Source organism: Aulonocara sp. 'chitande type north' Nkhata Bay, linkage group LG3 (assembly GCF_057382095.1).
Source record: "Aulonocara sp. 'chitande type north' Nkhata Bay isolate Kocher_YH1m ecotype deep benthic linkage group LG3, A_spYH_male_GT1.1, whole genome shotgun sequence".
Taxonomy (NCBI): Eukaryota; Metazoa; Chordata; class Actinopteri; order Cichliformes; family Cichlidae; genus Aulonocara; species Aulonocara sp. 'chitande type north' Nkhata Bay.
The window spans coordinates 36,437,386-36,456,866 of NC_141346.1; the positions used below are offsets into that span (position 1 = coordinate 36,437,386).

The 19,481-nt window shown below is 38.9% G+C and overlaps 1 protein-coding gene and 1 non-coding gene across 2 annotated transcripts; both read right to left on the bottom strand.

The window, feature by feature from the left end:
- Positions 1–900: 900 nt before the first annotated feature.
- Positions 901–17,989, bottom strand: LOC147335414 (obscurin-like). The gene is made up of 12 exons (XM_086278798.1): positions 17,941–17,989; positions 17,535–17,567; positions 7,869–8,141; positions 5,802–6,085; positions 4,913–5,198; positions 4,431–4,688; positions 3,943–4,191; positions 3,660–3,779; positions 2,319–2,381; positions 2,153–2,212; positions 1,709–1,823; positions 901–1,542 (listed from the first exon to the last, which is right to left on the bottom strand). The coding sequence occupies exons 1-12, from the start codon at positions 17,987–17,989 to the stop codon at positions 1,470–1,472; spliced, it is 1,863 nt and encodes a 620-aa protein (XP_086134924.1). The 3' UTR covers positions 901–1,469.
- On the bottom strand, positions 10,564–10,670 carry LOC147335415 (U6 spliceosomal RNA). Its single transcript, XR_015128684.1, has one exon. It is a non-coding gene; the product is annotated as a U6 spliceosomal RNA (small nuclear RNA).
- Positions 17,990–19,481: the final 1,492 nt, after the last annotated feature.

A 19,481-nucleotide genomic window follows, 5' to 3' on the forward strand; every position in this document is an offset into this window, starting at 1 on the left:
TAAATTAACTTTGGTGCAAATGATTGTTTGATTTGAAAAATGATGAAGAAGTTTACAAAATAATCTCTTACTTTAGCGAGACATGATTTTATAAAGATAACTGAATATTTGATTGTCACTACTGTTATTCCAGTACAGGCACATCATGTAAACATGTGTCATGCAAACAGAGGTCAAAGTGAAATTCATACTGTGCTCTTTGTCTGTGCTCCTTGTTAACTCTTTGCTGTGAGCTGATAACATAAAACTAAACATCAGCTACACTGAAGACTTGAGGCTGAAACCACAGGCTGCATTTCCTCTGTTCATAGTGACCCAACCAGAAACCATGAGGCCTGTCAGTGGATAAAAATAAGCCTGTGGCAGAAAAGATGGTGACCACCAACAGTCTTTCACACACATGTAAGCTGCTCAGAAGAGTAAAGACGTTAATCTTTGCAGTTTGATCTTGTGATACTGTTTGATATTGATTCTTGAATAAAACATAATCAATGCATTTCTTTGCAGATCTGAATTTATTTGAATTTTCTTTCAGTGTTTTAAAAGTTTTACATCCATCAGAAATATACAACATTTTCCATTTGCAAAAACTTCAAGAGATTTATTCAAAAACACAAACACAGGTCACATAACCTGCACTGCACTTTAAATGTTAGCAAATCTTTAACTGAGGTTGTTGAGTTTGACTGTACGCTGTGTATTCAGACACATGATGGCAGTGCTGAGAAGTAAAACAGAAAGACTGTAACAGCAGCACAATAATCACACACTCAGAGTAAATGCATAAAACAACAACAACAAAAATCGCTCTCAGCTGTGATTCAGTCATTCAATTTATTTCAAACACATAATAAACTGAATTATTGCTGATCAAATAAACAAAAATTAGTTTGTGGATAATTTCATACAGGAAACAAAGGAAACATAAAATGTTCAAATGTAAAAAGATTTTATTTCTACCTTCTAACTAAAAGATGCAAAAAATGATCAGAAACACAAAAATATACATGAAATACATTCAAATGTATTCACTGCCTATGATATAATTCTTATTTATATAATGTAAACAAACACAGTTAAAGTATTTGTTGGTGCCCATATCAGTATTTACACTGCAAACACTGACTGTAAATTGTGCTGTCAGATACTAAACATCACATATTTCTCACTGCTGTTGGAACATGTTAGATACAGTCAAGGTTTATTACAATTTTTTTATAAAAGTAACCGAAGATAAAGAGCATGAATATTGAATATGAATACACCTCCATTTGGTTTATACTGAATTATATGATATTATGATGTAATATTGTAACTGTACATAAAGCTGAGCATGTCTGATATTTGGGCAGCAGAGGAGCAAGAGTGGCTTCATAAAAAGCTTCTTCTTGGCTTTGCTGCTACAGCTCTCCTCACTGACCTGTAAGACAAGCACAAAGAGACAAAGTGATTTCCAACATGTAAAGATATTATGAGCTGAAGACATTTAATAATGTGAAGAATAAATCAGCCTGCATGGCAGCAGAATTACTGAGAGAGTTCCTGTGAATGAAGAGAAGATGATTGAAAACAATAATATCATTAACCAGGAGGAAACTGGATGTCTGCAATAATGCAAAGATAGAACTAGATTTTATTAACCAAGTAATTAGTACGCATGAAGACCTAAATACAAATATTAATATAAACAGATTTACATTTTAGGAGCAGATAAACATGTTGAACAATATTCAGTGGAGATGATGGCAGACTTTGCTCACCTTTGTTTTTCTTGGCTTTTTCTTTTTTGGGCTGTTTGACCTCAGCATACATCAGACTGTCCTCTAAAAGAGACGTCAGAGCTCAGGACACATTTGTTCAGCACAGATATGATACAAACATGTTGGATACATATGAACTTTAAACTTTTTACAACTACAGGGAAAGAAATCTAAGTAAAAATCATTTGTTGCCTGTGACACTTCAGCTTTGCATGTGTGTGTTTTGTGATTGAGGTCTGGGTCAGAATCTGTGGATGCTGTGATTCAGTAAAGCTGAAACACTGATTAGTAAGTGAATAACTAAACTCCATGTTGACCTATAATTACCTGCAATATAATGATGTGATGACACGTTCAAGTACAAACACTGAATGAGACTGTTGTGACTGTACCTGCAGCTCCTGTCTTCACATTAGTGTAAACAGCACTCTGCTCTGGTTTATGATGCTTCCCTGTTAAGATGATCGAATTCACAAAGAAATTTAATTAATACATTTTTAAACATTTCAAAAACTTTCCAGGCTTTTCTTCTACATTCTATATGTTTTGTGTACTCACACTTATTTCCAAAGTTTTCCAGTTCAATATTAGAGTAAATGACATCTGGAGGTTTATCTGCACCTAAAATGTTCATATTTTAGTTACACAATTGTAAACCAATGACATGGTGCCAGTTACCTTAAATTAAAAGACTGTTTCATCTCTAGCTGCTCTGTGCTTTTCACATGATGTCCTGCACCAGTGTTTCAGTGCCTCACACATGAAAAACAACATGACAGATTTTTCAAAGATAAATGAAAAAACAGAAAAACCTTTTACAGAGTTTCATTAGTTGTGTTTAAGTCAACAACAGGACTATCAGATATTTTCAGAGCATGAACCCATCATGGTGTTACTGTTTGTGTTGTTCTGATATGAAACAACAACATTTGTGGATTCTTTCAGTCGAGTTAAAGATACAATCAGGTTGTAAAATCCTGTTTGTTTCTGATCTTTTGTGCATGTAGTCAGTTGGTTATTTGGATGAAACTGAACCTAAGAAATGTTCCTGTTAATGGAGATGAATGAAGAGTCAATATTAATAATGATAATAAAGATCGGTTTAAGTGCTGACCACTTACTCGAGGTCTCAGTGTCAGTCATTTCCTGTTTTATTTTCCCCTGTTTCTTGTGTCATTCTGTTAACATGTTTTCCATTAGTAACTAAAACACAGTTTTCAGGGTTTTCCATCAGATCCAGTAGTACCATTTTAGTATTTACTCAGCCGGAGTTCCAAGTGATCCGAGGTGATCCCAAAATGTTACGTCAATAGCGTACATGCCGATTGACTGGTCAGTGGCATCACTTGATGAGTTATGAGAGCGTCTTGTTGATAAAATAAAAAAGCCATTTTTGAAACCCGGCAACCCAGAAATGGCTACACAAGCAACACCGTGGCCCCGAGTCTATAGAAAGATGACCGAGCAACAGGTATATCATCGCCGTGATGTTCACCTTTGTTGAATCATTTGTGACAAATACTAATTAAGTCATGGGGTGCTCGACCACGTCACTATGACGATGACCACACACATTAGGTGGTACTTGAGCGTGATGGAAAACCAGTCGATCTGAGTAATTATTAATGGAAAAGAGGCTTTAGTTAGTTAGTTAACACCTGTTACTCATCATCTCATTATCATGTGTTTTATAAACTGCCTCAGTTTTCCTTTGTTTTGTCACATCTTTCCTCATAGTTTGTTTTCCTAAGAATTGTAGAAATGTGGTTTCCAACTTTTATTTAAATTTGGATTTGTACTGAGTTTAATTTCTACAATAAAGTCATCATTTAGTTTAGTAACCCTGAAAGATTCCTAATGTAATATGAATAATAATAAAAATAGAAAAGAGGCTCTTACACTTGGACTGTCTGCAGCGATACAACAAGAGCAGGAGAATAATAATGAGAGAGACTCCACAAACCAGTCCAACCATCAACCACACAGGAGATGAAGAGCTGTCAGCTCCTGACATGGTTACTGTGACACAAAACAGAAATTAATTATTAATAAATTATAATCTTATAAATAAATGCATTTATAAAATAGAGCCAAGTGACTTTGAGACTTAAATCAGACAATCTAATGTTCCTTCTCAGTCATTGGTTTATAAAAATCCATCAAATGCTTTGATCCTGCTCACCTTTAACTGACATCCAGCTCTGTGCTGACTCTCTTCCTGAGTACTGACACTTGTAGAAACCTTCATCAGACTTTGACACTGCAGAGATCTTCAGCTCCCCTCGGGGATCATTTTGAAGAAGTTTGTCATTGTGATAGAAAAACACATTGGAAAGTATTTTTTGTGTTCTCAAACTGCAGCTCAGACTAACAGAAGCTCCCTCAGTCACAGGATGAACAGGACTCACCAGGATAGGACCATTACCATCATCTGTGAAACAATCACACACAATTGTTTCAGTCACATCAGCTGGTGCACACTTTGAGAAAGAGCTGACAAACAATAATAAGAACAGATTGTACAAATGTTCATCATGAAGATCTGATCTTGTGTATTTAAAAACTGCTATTTCTCCAGATAAAATGACTTCACATACAGCAAAGCTGGGACAAATGTTCATGTCACGTCTAAATCATTCAAATCCAAGTAGTAAATGTATAATAACATACTCTGTACAGTGATGTTGACTGCACTGCTGAACTCTCCTGATCCAGACTCACACCAGTACACTGCAGTATCTGACTTTGATGTGTTGATGTCACATGTGGATCCAGTCATTCTCCTACAGTCAGAGAGTCGGCCGTCCTCAGAGAACTTCCTCACTCTCCACTCAGTGAAGTTTCCCTCACAGGTCAGTGAGACAGAGTCAGAGGTGAAGTGTTGCACTCTGTCAGGACTCACTGTGAGAGACGCTGCTGAATGAACATCTGGAAACAACATGCAGTGAAGAGACAAAGCTCACAGATGTTAGGATCAACATATCACAGTGGAAATATTCTTTTACTTTAATGTTTAAAGGTCAGTGCTAAAAGACGCAGTGTTCGTATAATTTTCACCTTCAATGCTACCCCCCCCCCAAAAAAAACCCCCATCAATTTACATTTTTTTGCTGTTGCATTACTTGAAAAAAGATAAACAGAATCAAACTGACCTGCAGACCAGACAAACTTTGGTTGACTGTGATCAGTGTGATACTCTGGGTCTCCTCTTCCAGCTCTGCACACATATCCTGCTGTGTGTGTCTGTCCATGAATGATGTAGGAGTCCTGTGCAGTCCCACTGCCATCAGGTAGCAGCTCATAACTGGAGGATTTCTCTGATAGATCAGGAACAGCTTTATACCAGTAGAAGCTCCATCCTGCAGACGGATGTTCAACCTCACAGTTCAGAGTTACTGAGGCTCCAGGACTCAGCCATGATGGAGACACAGTGAGGACAGGACGGGGTTCATCTGTTCAACAAAGATTTTCTCTCAATGTTTCGTCTCTTAACTCTGAATTCAATGTCACTAAAATGTTGACTCACAAATATTTATGATGAACTTTAAGAGTGAGACTATCTAAACATGTCAAATATCTCAACATGTACTAATAAAAACACATTTTTACAAACTGTTTCTATTTCCAGGTTAAATGAACTATGACTCTACTTACTGTCAGAAACTGTCAGTGTGACTGAATCACTCCACTCTGTTGTTTCATGCTGTGAACTTTTCATTCTGCCCTTACAGCGATAGTTTCCACTGTTGGATGATGAAGCAGATCTAATCCTGTATTCATTTTGATTTGGAGCTTTTATCATGCTGTTTGTTTCCCACTCATAATCCCACTCAGTGTCTCCTCCGTGGATCTCACATCGGACAGTGATCGTCTCTCCTCTGTATATCTCAGACCAGTTTGGATACAGAGTCACAACAGGCCTGTTTGAGGCTGTTACTGTTCAAGAAAGTACAATAAAAACACGTGAATGTCAAAAATGTTGAAGTTTTTTTTTTCTTCATCTTCCTCCTTAATCAGGAATTTATCTGACCTCATGTTAAACTGACCAGTTTTCCCAATCCTGACTGACTGGCTGTCCTCTGTGTAGTAAGCTGGGTTTCCTCTTCCTCCTCTGCACCTGTAGAGTCCTTCCTGTGAGACACTGATTTGTCCATTTGAGTGGAAAACTGCATCTTGTGTGGTCAGGGCTTCAGAGGATTTCTCATCTCTGTACCAGTAGTATTTCCATCCAGATGATGATGATGGGCTCACAGAGCAGGTCAGGGTCACACTGCCCCCTACTGGAACAGCTGTGTTATCAGCTCTCAGTTTGGCCTTTGGTTTATCTGCAGTTCAGTTTAGAAAAAGAACAAAAGTCAATGACTGAATCAAACCAGTTTAAATAACTTGGTGGAAATATGGAAATAATAAATATCACATAACTTTAATGGTGAAGCTGCAACAAACTGTACAACTATCACACAAACACAATACTAATCTTTCATATTTAATTTGCTGCATTTCTAAGTTAAAAACACACACGAGGAACAATCAGTGGATTTAATGTTTCTTAGTGGATGTGGTGGAGCAGCTGAGACAGATCCAGCATTTGTTCTGCATTTCATCTTTCATGTATTAGAGCTGCACAGCAGAGAAGTTACTCTCATATGTTTTGTTCTCTTCACTGTGAATAAAAAGCTGCTGTTCAGGTTTTTGTTGTTGGAATAAAAACTAAACATTTTACTGACCAACATGAAAGACAGTTATAAAGCTGTAAGAAAGAAGAAGTGCTTTTTTCCTTATTTAGATACTCTGGATGAAAGATCTTACATGATACAGTCAGTGTGATGATATCACTCCACTCTGAGAAGAAATAGTCCCTCCTGCCCCGGCAGCTGTATCCTCCACTGTCAGACTCAGTAGCTCTGATGATTCTGTATTCATTGGATGTTGGAGGTGTGTTTAACTTGGCTGCTCTCCATTCATACGTCCACTGAGCTCCTTCACCTCCCTGAATCTCACATCTGACAGTGACTGTCTCACCGCTGTATATCTGAGTCCAGGATGGCTGCAGGGTCACAGTGGGCTTACTGGGAACTGTTCACAGGAAAATATCCAGTTAGAGACAAATAGAAACATAAAAATTCTGATGTTTAAAACATGAGAGTAACGTGAGTGAAAAAAATAAACCTCCAACAGGCTACAGGGTTAAACCACACCTCGGGCCAGTCTGACCACTGATAACTGTTTTTGATCACGGCCACATCCCACTTTGTAAAATTGCTACAATCAGCACAAAGACAGTCAAAACCAGGCCAGAGGCAGGACGGCTTCATCAGGATGCACTGAGATATTTTCAAACACCCTGACCTGTAGCTGGTTTTTGATAGCATACTGTGCTACATGAAGAACTGTATAGCACAGCTGCACAGTAGCACAGAGGAAATAGCTCCACAGGGTTATACAGGTCACCCAGAGGATAGTCGGCCATCCTTTGCCCTCACTTGAAGACCTGCACAGCTCCCGCAGTCTCAGGAACACCAAGAAAATCCTTCAGGATCCATCTAACCCAGGTCATGCACTGTGTGAACGTCTACCTTCAGGCAGACATTTCAGAGCCATAAAGACAAAAACTAACAAACTAAGGAACAGCTTTGATCCCTCAGCCATCACCATGCTGAACACTGAACAATCAGATCCAACACAACTCTCATATACAGTGTTTACATTGTTACAGCACAGTCTCATGTTTACACCTGCAGGTACGGCTGGTGTTTACATCAACACTGTAACACAGAAACAATTGTTTTGTTGTTTGTTATTAAAACAAAATCTGAAACTTTTCACTGCAAGGTCTCATTTTTCTTTGGAATTTGAACTTGTGTAGCTAAAACACATTTTTTAAAGGTCTGAATCGTTTTGTTGATGTTTTTTTGGAGAACACATTCTCTGTGAGGGTGAGTCCTTAGTCTCACAATTTTGGACTTAAATCAAGAACAAAACTAAATAAATGTTTCTATTTTCCCACATTTCCAAGTAATCTTAATGAACAGAAAACTCATCTAAGGGTTAATAAACTCACAGCTATATGACCTCTTAGTCTGGTAGAAATAAAATAATTAAACTCACGAGTTTCTGTAACTGTGACGTCACTGCTGTCCTCTGTGTAGTAAACTGGATCTCCTTTCCCTCCTCTGCAGTGGTACAGACCTCCTTGTGAGACACTAATAACTCTGTTTGCTTCATTTCCTCTCATGAGCTGAGCTTTAGAAGAGACTGAATCACGTCTGAACCAGTCAAACTTCCAGCCAGCAGAGCCCTCCACAGAGCAGCTCAGTGTCACACTGCCCCCTGCTGGTATGACTGAACTTTGTGCTGTCAGTGTGGCTCTGGGTTTACTTGCTGTTGAAGAAACAAAACCACAAAATTAAATCATCATAAAGAATACATTTCTTACAGCACTAATCACACTTTAAAGATTCACAGAGTAATTTATCTACAAACACAAAGATTAATTAGTTTCCCTGCATGTGACACATTAGACTGTCTAGTCCACTTGCTTATTAATCCTGTTTATTGGTTCTTGCACTCTCGCTACGATCAGCTGATTCCTGTTTGTATCAAAGGAGGAAAATGGTGGTGCAGAAATTACTTTTATTGTTACTGCACAAAGGATGGGAACGATGGTAAAGTGGAGACTGCTGCAGGACAGAAACAACTGCATTAACGTGATCAACTGTTAACACAACTTCAGCTCTTCAAAGTACCTGCACAGACAGTACGCTAACACTAAGCTAGCCATTAACCCAGAGTGATGAATTTCAACAGGTAAGAAACTGATGAGCAGTCAGGCTGCAGCTCCGTTTCTACCTGTTCATGCCTCTACAGTAGAATCACCATGACGACCAATTTAAAGTCTCTTTGTGCTGGTTTTGCGTAAGAACTTTTTTGCTTTACTTTTTTTGAGAAATGATCCCAACACTGATCCCAACAAAGAGGGGAAATACCTCCAACATGCACAAACATTTGACCTCACAGCCTCTAATTAATCTGCATGAATGTCTTTGATATTCTGCTTAGAGATGGTGGCGACTCTCAAAGTGGAGCCAATGAGAATCAATAAATTCTTATCCATTCCCATCCCTACCTGCATGTGACACATTAGACTGTTTAACAAACTAAAGATTTCACTGATTTATCATTCTCTTATCAAACTGTCATCTCTGTACATTCCTCTTTACATTGCTGATAATTTAAGAGCCTCCATGGTGTCTCTCCTTTCTGTTTGCACAGTGAGAAAAACTGTTGTCCTGAGCTGCCTGCAGACAGCTGGATCATTGTTGGAGTTTTCCTATTAAGACAGATGTAAACATGAAAACATGAAATGTCAGCATGAATCATGGTCCAACTCACATGAAACTGTCAGTCTGAAGGCATCACTCCATCCTGTTAAGAGATAGTCACTGCTACCCCGACATCTGTAGTCTCCACTGTGGGACACTGAAACTCTGCTGATCCTGTATTCACTGGATGTTGGAGGGCTGTTTGTGTTGGGTGCTGTCCATTCATATTTCCACACCTTTCCTTCACCTCCCTGAATCTCACATCTGAGAGTGATTGTCTCACCAGTGAATATCTGAGACCAGCTGTGCTGCAGTTTCACAGCAGCCCAAACTTTCCCTAACAAACAAATAAATACAAATATTAAACTGAAAAAAAATCAACAAGGAATAAAAACAAAATCATATTTATGTGTTACTTTCATATAATCATTAATTTGTGTTATCTCACAACAAAATTTCACCCTCACCTTTTTCCTGAATTGTAACTGCAGCACTGTCCTCTGTGGAGAAAACTGGATCTCCTCTCCCTCCTCTGCAGTAATAGATGCCTCCTTCTGAAATACTGATCGTGTGCTCTGATGTTCCAGCTCCTATTTTCTGAGCTCCAGAAAACTCTGAATCACGTCTGAACCAGTCAAACTTCCAGCCAGCAGAGCCCTCCACAGAGCAGCTCAGTGTCACACTGCCCCCTGCTGGTATGACTGAACTTTGTGCTGTCAGTGTGGCTCTGGGTTTACTTGCTGTTGCGTTTACAGGGAAAAGTTTATCAGATTGTCACTTGCTTCAGGAAGAACTTTGTTATAGAAATGATCAGACTTTACACATTCACTCAGTCATTTAGCTTCTAGCACCAAACAAAAAATATTTGCCTGCATGTGACACATTAGACCAGGGGTCGGCAACATGCGCCTCTTTAGTCTTACAGTGCGGCTCCGCGTGGTTTGGGAAAATAAATTAGAAGTATTTAGCTGAAGTGTAATTTATTTAGTTCTTTTTTAACTTGTAGTTCTAAATTGGAAGATTATTGTGATCTTAAAATATAAAAATACAATTCTATTCTATTATTTTTTCATCGCTCAAAATAAGCGTCATACCCGCTGAAACGACATGCATTTATCGAGACTTTCAACCCCAGGTAGGCCAATTATGGATCTTCGGATCCACATTATGTCAGCAGCTGTTCTCCTCCGTGAACTATGTTAAAACAAACACCGCTCACGCCTCACAGATGACAGCTTACAGTCCTGCGTAAAGATGAAAGTGACTTCACACAGCCCCGATCTGCAGACGCTGTGCGCAGAGGTTCAGGAGCAGAAGTCCCGTTGTAAACATACCACGGCAGACCCGACGATGTTTCCATGAACACACTTTACAGCTTCTCTTTATTGACCACTTTTCACACACGGTTACTGTACGCATACAGCCGGCTGTAGCTTTTCAGCTCACAGCCCGACACACACCAACAACAGCATAGAGAGCACAGACGTTAAGACTGCGAGGCGTGATTGCGTGTCATCCTTGCGCAGGGGCCATGCTAATCTTCTCTGTATCGTATCCAATTTAGCGTACGCGCTTGAGGCGTGATTGCGGGTCCGCTCAGGTGCGTCCGCCTCCCCTGCAGCAGCGCTGCAGACCACGCCCCGTCACACAGATTAACCAGGTAAAATACATATTTAGGCAGAATTTTGCAAATATCTATTTTTCATCTTTTAGCAGCATAGTGCTTTTTTTCCAATTATTTTTTAAAAGTCAGGTCAAGGCTCCAAAAGCCCAAAGGTGATATAAGGCTGGAGGCTCACAACAGTTTTTGTTTGCTACATGGATCATTTTAGTTCAGCTGGGTGTCTTTCCTTTTGTTATATTTCTTTAAGAGTTCAAAATGTGTTCATTACATAAATAAAATGTAAGTTTCTCTGTAGCATGGATTTCATAAGCAACACACCTTAGTTGTTCACACAAAGCATAAAGGTAAAAAAAAAACAATATATACAGTGTTATCTTCATTTTAGATGTCAAAAAGTATTTGCGGCTCCCAGTGTTTTCTTTTGCGTGGAAATTGCGTCCAAATGGCTCTTTGGGTGTAAAAGGTTGCTGACCCTGCATTAGACTGAGTGTCTTCATACAAAACTACACTACAGCTTCACTATTCAAAGACGAATGCTGCACAAACAAATTACTTTTAGATGTTTTGTGTGCTCTCTGCATTTTCCTTTAATAACAGTCAAAAGTGACACTAAACTGAATGGTGTCTGTTATTGTGAGAGCACCGTGACCATCAGTCATCACTGACATGGTTCAAGTTTAGGTAGTTTTCTATAATCCTATAATTTAATTTCCAATGATGTAAACAACTGATCGACATAGAAAAACGAAAAAATCAGAGAGGCTGACAGACTCCAATAAAGCCTCCAATAAAATGAGACCACATGGGAGTGTGTTGAGTTTTATTCAACTAAAAAAAAAGATGGAGTCCAAATGTCAGTTTTGGAGGATCTCGTTTAGCGCTGCCTCTTGTCTAACATCTGATTGGTTACCGTGCACAGTAAGTCAGGACAGATCGATATTAGAAAATCGCTGCTATGAACTGATGGTACTGTGGACGTGGGGCAGCCAGGTATCCCAGCATGAATTTCAACTCACAAGCAGCAATGTTAGTGCTCTACACTGTAAGTAAAGTTTTAAAATACCGTGTTTTTCTGTCTCCAAGTACGGAATTTTTTGGACTGTAAGGCACACTTAAAATCCTTTAATTTTCTCAAAAATCGACAGTGCACTTTATAATCCGGTGCGCTTTATTTATGAATTGTAGTTGTGCTTACTGACCTCGAACCGATTTTATGTGGTACGTGGTGCTCATCAGTCAAAAAATGTTTTAGTACAACTTTGGTAAAAGCTACACCGCTTGAAGGATTGTCGGAGCATCACGGCTACCACAGTCAGAATCCTCAGTAATCTGGATTAAAACTCAGCTTCAGGTCCCAAAGTCAAAAGAACACATGTGGCATCACTGAGAGTTAAAAATGGTCTAAATTCTTTCATCCTTAATAAAATGATCAGTGTTGATGCTTTGCTTGCTGTTGCTGGCCAGCTAGCTTTGCTAATTGTTAGCGGAAGGAATGTTCTGAGCTCACGATGCTACAAAGTATCCAGTCAGACAGTTAAACATGCTGTTCGTGGACACTGAAGACTGCAGCCTGTCCACAAATGGTTAAATGATCAGTTTTGAAATATAAACACAAACTGTCTGTTATCATGTTTGAAAGTTTACTAGAATAAAAAAAATAATTAACATCTGATTTGTGATTTTATTTATTAAGCAGACGACTGATTTTCCCAATTAAAGGTTAGATTAACAAGTAATTTGAAATAATTTGGATGAAAGATCTTACATGATACAGTCAGTGTGATGATATCACTCCACTCTGAGAAGAAATAGTCCCTTCTGCCCCGGCAGCTGTATCCTCCACTGTCAGACTCAGTAGCTCTGATGATTCTGTATTCATTGGATGTTGGAGGTGTGTTTAACTTGGCTGCTCTCCATTCATACGTCCACTGAGCTCCTTCACCTCCCTGAATCTCACATCTGACAGTGACTGTCTCACCGCTGTATATCTGAGTCCAGGATGGCTGCAGGGTCACAGTGGGCTTACTGGGAACTGTTCACAGAAAAATATCCAGTTAGAGACAAATAGAAACATGAAGTCATTTTGAAGCCTGATTTTCTTTTTGCTGTTGTTCAGAGGAGAAAGATTTACTGCATCCTGGTGACATTTTGACTGTAAATGAAGCTGGATTTAAAAATCAGTGTTTACATTTATTTACTGTGTGGTACACGTGTGTGGTGGCCCACTGGTGTATCTGACTCACACAGCCTGTTCTCCACACACTCCACATTTATAAAGTGATCTACAAATCCTAACATTACAGCTAACAGCTGCATTTTCCCTTTGAAGAACCACTTACAGCTACAGAGACAGGGAGTGAAGGTGGACAGTATATCCTTGTTTTTATGGCAACAAATTTACCTTGAAAGTGGTACAACTGTGTATAATATGATTCACAAGCAGAAAGTAAGATTTACAGATGTGTGCAGTGATTTGTGTGCAACTTTTCAGGTCTCCAGTTCACACAAACTATTGTACAAATGTGTCGACACAAACCTGAGTAACTGCTGATCATTGAGGCACAAATTTTAACGTCCAGTTTGTTTTTCAGATTTCTTTCTTTAAAATTCATCGTCCATAATTCAGAGATGATAATAAATATACTTAATACAATACAAGATGTCTTAATAAGAAGAAGAGCTTTTTTACCTTTTAAGAACTTTTTAACAAAAACTTTAAAGAGGAGAAAAACAGCACAGGCCTGTGCAGGCCTACTTTAAATAAAGCATCATTCTGCAGGTCTGTTTGAGTTCAGAATAAGTAAATAAAATGTAGCTGTGGTCCAATAATTGTAAAATAAGAAGAATAATCATGAAAACTATTTGTATATAATTATGTCTTCAGTCCGTTTCAATGAGCGATCATCTTCTGTTGTTTTCATGCAGCCACGGGCAGCCCTGAGTATAAAATACATCAGCTCAGGGTCGAAAACATAAAGATATTTATTGCACAATAACAGCATATCTGGTGATAATACACAGCTCACAACAGCTTAAATACATGTGGACGAGTCACCTGACACGCACAGATCACGTCTCGTGCCCACGTGGGGTTTTGAGTCTAATTTAACTGCCAGCTTCACACAGATCCACAAATGTGAGCTGCTTTCAAGTCACAGTGTGAAACAAATGCGTACAAATCATTGCTTGATCATAATATTGTGCACATTTGTAACACTTTCAACACAAATTTGTCTCCTTGTGGAAAGCAGACTTTGTCGTGTTGACATCAGTGTCAGAACGGCAGGTTTATCTCCAGATCCACGGCTCTGACCCACGGAGACCTCTGGCTGATGCTCAGTGTTCTGAGTTTGGCTCGTAGCTGTTAACTAGCTTTCTGCTCTGGGTCAACTTATGGCAAAGTGCAGAGATGGAGAGAGGCGTGGGAAGGTCACAGCAGCACACTTTCTTCCTCTGGAGGCGGTGAACACAGTGAACAGCTGGATACTAACATGTGGCTCACAGCTGGGCCTGTCAGACTCTCTCTGGCTGCAGTAGCTGCTGCTATAAACACACTTTTCTTTTTCTCACTCTGTAAACTTCCTCCTGCAGATGTTGGGGATGTTGTGTGGGACTTTTATTTTTCATTTTTTCACCCAAAGCTTGCGGGAGCCACAGCTGAGGGGCGGAAGAGCCGCGGGTTACCGACCCTGATCTGACCTGATGTTAGCTGAGCTGTTGATGACCTCGGATAATAACATGTTCAGGATTAACCTTTATTTTTGTTTGTTTGTTTGTTTGTTTGTTTTTATGGCTCTGTGGCTTAATACATGTAGTCTTTCATGTCCACTTAAAGTCAGTTTAGGATAAAGAAGCATTTAGAAAGAGAGGCCAAAAATATTTAATAAAACACAATTTAAAGACTAACAGCAGCTAATGAGCGATAAATATGCAGGTTTTTTTGGAGTTGATGCCACAATGTTTATTTCTACATTTGTATGAAACACATGAGAAACTTAATAGAAAGTTTAAAACTCACAAGTCTCCACAACTGTGACGTCACTGCTGTCCTCTGTGTAGTAAACTGGATCTCCTCTCCCTCCTCTGCAGTGGTACAGACCTCCTTGTGAGACACTAATAACTCCGTTTGCTTCACTTCCTCTCATGAGTTGAGCTTTAGAAGAGACTGAATCATGTCTGAACCAGTCAAACTTCCAGCCAGCAGAGCCCTCCACAGAGCAGCTCAGTGTCACACTGCCCCCTGCTGGTATGACTGAACTTTGTGCTGTCAGTGTGGCTCTGGGTTTATTTACTGTTGAAGAAACAGGAAAAAATACATCATGTTATCATTTACTTCGGGGAAAATAACAATAACAAAATGAATTCATTAATAAAATAAATATTCAAACTTCAAATACCAGTTCAGTTTCGAATGAACACCAATGAGTAGTAGACAGATGAAAACATGACAACATTAAATGTCAACATGAATCATGGTCCAACTCACATGAAACTGTCAGTCTGAAGGCATCACTCCATCCTGTTAAGAGATAGTCACTGCTACCCCGACATCTGTAGTCTCCACTGTGGGACACTGAAACTCTGCTGATCCTGTATTCACTGGATGTTGGAGGGCTGTTTGTGTTGGGTGCTGTCCATTCATATTTCCACACCTTTCCTTCACCTCCCTGAATCTCACATCTGAGAGTGATTGTCTCACCAGTGAATATCTGAGACCAGCTGTGCTTCAGCGTCACAGCAGCCAAAACTGTTCAACAAACAAATAAAAACAAATATTAAACTGAAAAAATTATATTTATAAATGGTTACTTTAATGTAGTCATTGTTTTTTTTTTTTTATTTCACAGCAAAATTTCTCCCTCACATTGTTTCTGAATTGTAACTGCAGCACTGTCCTCTGTGGAGAAAACTGGATCTCCTCTCCCTCCTCTGCAGTAATAGATGCCTCCTTCTGAAATACTGATCGTGTGCTCTGATCTTCCAGCTCCAATTTTCTGAGCTCCAGAAAACTCTGAATCACGTCTGAACCAGTCAAACTTCCAGCCAGCAGAGCCCTCCACAGAGCAGCTCAGTGTCACACTGCCCCCTGCTGGTATGACTGAACTTTGTGCTGTCAGTGTGGCTCTGGGTTTACTTGCTGTTGATGTTACAGGAAAGACAAACATCAGACTGTCAGTTGCTTCAGGAAAAACTTTGTTATATAACAAATAAAGATTTCAACATAAAAACTCAATAGTAATTTTAAAAAAATCCAATTTATTTTTATTAATTCATAATAATATATATATTTTTTTAAATTCAGTAAGTGCTTAATAGGTCACGACCCTGGATGATGGGTTAAGAAGATGGATGGAGTTCAATAATAGATCTCAGGTTTCTCAGGTAGGTCGGTCCCTGATCTCAGTGTGATCATCACACTTGTTACAAACAGGCACCAACAGCACAAGAACAAAAAAGTGTCTTCAAAGCAAATTTGATGAGAATCAACAACTGGCAGCAGCACACATGAGGACAGCACAGGTATCTCAGCTAACTGTTAGCCAGCTAGAGAGCCAGGAGCTAACACTGGATGTATATAACATGATGAAAACTTTATCAGAGTGAATCAAGAATCAGGTGAGACTGTTTTTATGCTCTGTCACCAAACTGTACTCCTAAATGCAGAGACAGGTGAACTATACACTGTTAGCTGATCTGAGGCCAGTTGATTGTGGTCGCTCTTATTATCAGATTTTTTAATCTGTTTTTTATTTAAATGTTTGTTTTAAGGATCATGATCACACAAATATATATGCATAAAGATGCATAACCAGTGCACAGTCAGCAGCATTTATCAGTCATAATTTACACAGATGTTTTTCATACTGTATGCTATCCCCGACCCCAACCAGGGCTGTGATGTGATAACAGAACTCTTCTCTGTTGATGATCAGCCTTTTCTTTTTTCAGCATGTGTATTTCCATCGTCAGACAGCAGCTCTGCTCATTCTGTATTTATTGATCATGTTTGTTCAACAACTTCAAATAAATTATAAAAACAAAATAATTGTGTCATAATTCTGAGCTGCAGTGGTGGAAACTACACATGTGCAGGTACTGAAGAAACTGAGATCATCACATCTGTGTTTAATGTTTGTTACGATTTTCTCTGATTTTGTTACTAAACTAAAACAAAGAACAATATGACTCAATGAAATGTGTCCAACTTACATGATACAGTCAGTGTGATGATGTCACTGCAGACTGAAAGACTCATGGTGCAGCAGCTGTATCCTCCACTGTCAGACTCAGTAGCTCTGCTGATTCTGTATTCAGATGTTCGAGGTCTGATTAATGTGGCGTCTCTCCATACAAACATCGACTGACTTCCTTCACATCTGACAGTGACTGTCTCACTGCTGTATATCTGAGGCCAGGGTGGTTCGAGGATCACGGTGGGCTTATTGGGAACTGTTCACATAAACACATCAAGTTAGAGATTGATGGAAGCATAAAGTCATTTTGAAGCTGAACTGATTTTTATTGCTGCTGTTAAGAGTCAAAAGATTTACTGCATCCTGGTGACATTTGGACTTGAAAATAATAAGATGTGTTTTTATGAAACAAATTAAAGCAGTTAATTAATATTCTGAGTAAAACCACAGAGTGACTGCACAGACCTGCAGGATTTAACTCACTCACTGTTTATAAACCCATTTAGTATCTTAAATAAAACGATGCACAAACAGAGAAACAGGATGTGATTTAAAATGGTGCATGAAATATAAAATATCAGATAAAATTATACATATTATATAAATGTGAAGAAAAGAAAGAAACATTTCTCACCTTCAGCATTAACGTAGAAGAGAGAACCGAGCACTAAAGTAAAGATTAAACATCATCAGGATCAAACTGACAGAAAATCAAACTCAAAATGAACAAAAGTGTTTTTTAAAGATTAATTTTCACATGACGCAGTTACTGCTCATCAAAATATTTCTGTGCATAAAACACTATTAATATATGAACTTGTACACAACAATGAGTCAAGTGCAACAAGCAGCGATGTATCCAACACGATACTCAGACTAAACTGAACCAAGGAACCAGCCAACATTTGTCTGTAACTTTCATAAACATCACAAATATGCTTTGTTCAAACTCTCACATAAACACTTCAAACCAGTGATACACTCTAATTCTCACACATGAGAAACACTTTCATTAATCAGTGCCATTCAAACAATGTCACAAATGTACTTACACAATAACCCCGTCATGCAGAGCAAAGAGTGCCCCATCCTCACATCCAGCCCTGCTGCACTCTGATCCTCAGCTGATCTCAAACACTTTGACTTTACATCAATAATAAAAAGAGAAGCTGCATTTAATACAGATAAGAGCAGAGTGTTTCTTCTGACTGTGGCCTCTCTGTGCTTCCTTTCCTTTTATACAAACCTCAAACAGCTCCTGTAGCTTTGACCACAGCAGTTGTGTGACGTGTTCACATTTCCTGTCCACTGCAAACATGCAGGCTTGCTTCTTGTGTTTTCTTCTTACCTCCTGTTGTTTCAGGTCAGGTGACATATTTTACCAGCTCATAATTATGTTTTATTCTCAGAGACTTTTATGTGATTTGTGCAGTGTGCTGTGGATCATCATAATGTTGGAATATTTTATCTCGAGTCATCTTATCAGTCAATGTTTCTGAACATCCACAGACATTTATTGTGCGATACATGAATGCTGTCTTCCCAAAATGTGTTGTTCTCAGTTTCTGGCCACCACACTCACTCACTCTCCAGGATTATGCACAGACAATGATCTTAAAATATTTATTTGGTTTCATCTGTTCCCAATATCATATCAAATATCACTCATTTAAAGGTGCCAGTGTTCACATTTTGAACAGACAAGTATGATGGTTTGAAAGAGGAGTGAAAGAGGCCGTCTCTACTGTGAATGACCATCATTAACCAGAGGTGGTGCCTTATGGCGTCAGCTGTCAGCCAACTACAATCCTGTTTTGAGATCTCTTCCCAGGCACATCAACCCCCACTAGTATCTTTCTTCAGGTGACCTCAATACATCACATGATGGGGTGAGGCAACCTCTCACAGCATTCTCACCCAAAATCTCTGGTGATAATTTCTGAATAAGCCAGAAGTTGGAAAAAAAACTTTTTTTTGTGGAACTAAACTCACATTTACCGCTTGGAAAGTCTGAGCAGACACACATACTGTGACTTAAAACAATGGTAAAACTGTAAACTTTCATCTGTACTGCCACTCTTTTGTATTTTTGACTCACTAAATAAGTCATACACAGAGCACTGATTAGCTTTGATTCATGAATGTGTTTTTTAAGTACAAAAAGCTCCATAACGGCTCGCACTTTCTTTTTTTTTTTTTGCCTGTCCCATTTGGATCTTTAGCCATCAGAATTGTTGTCTTAAGGCCAAGAAAGGTTTACTTTACCAAGTGGATCATCGTGGCCTTGCCATATTGGTCCTTTTGATTGACCTTTATTATAATTATGTATTTATTTTATTTTATTTTCGGTTGTTACAGACGGGACAGACATGATTAGGGGATAGGACAGGGAGAAAGAATGAAAGAAAGAGGGAGAGAAAGAAAAATAGAGGGGAGAAGAGACGGTGAGAAAGGGGGGAAGAAAGAAAAACAAACAAAACACCTGGATCAACTATGTGGAGAAAAAAAAACAGAAGAGAAAACAAACAAAAAAGAGCAACATAATAAATACAACACCATCACAATGAAGTAGGTAGCAGTA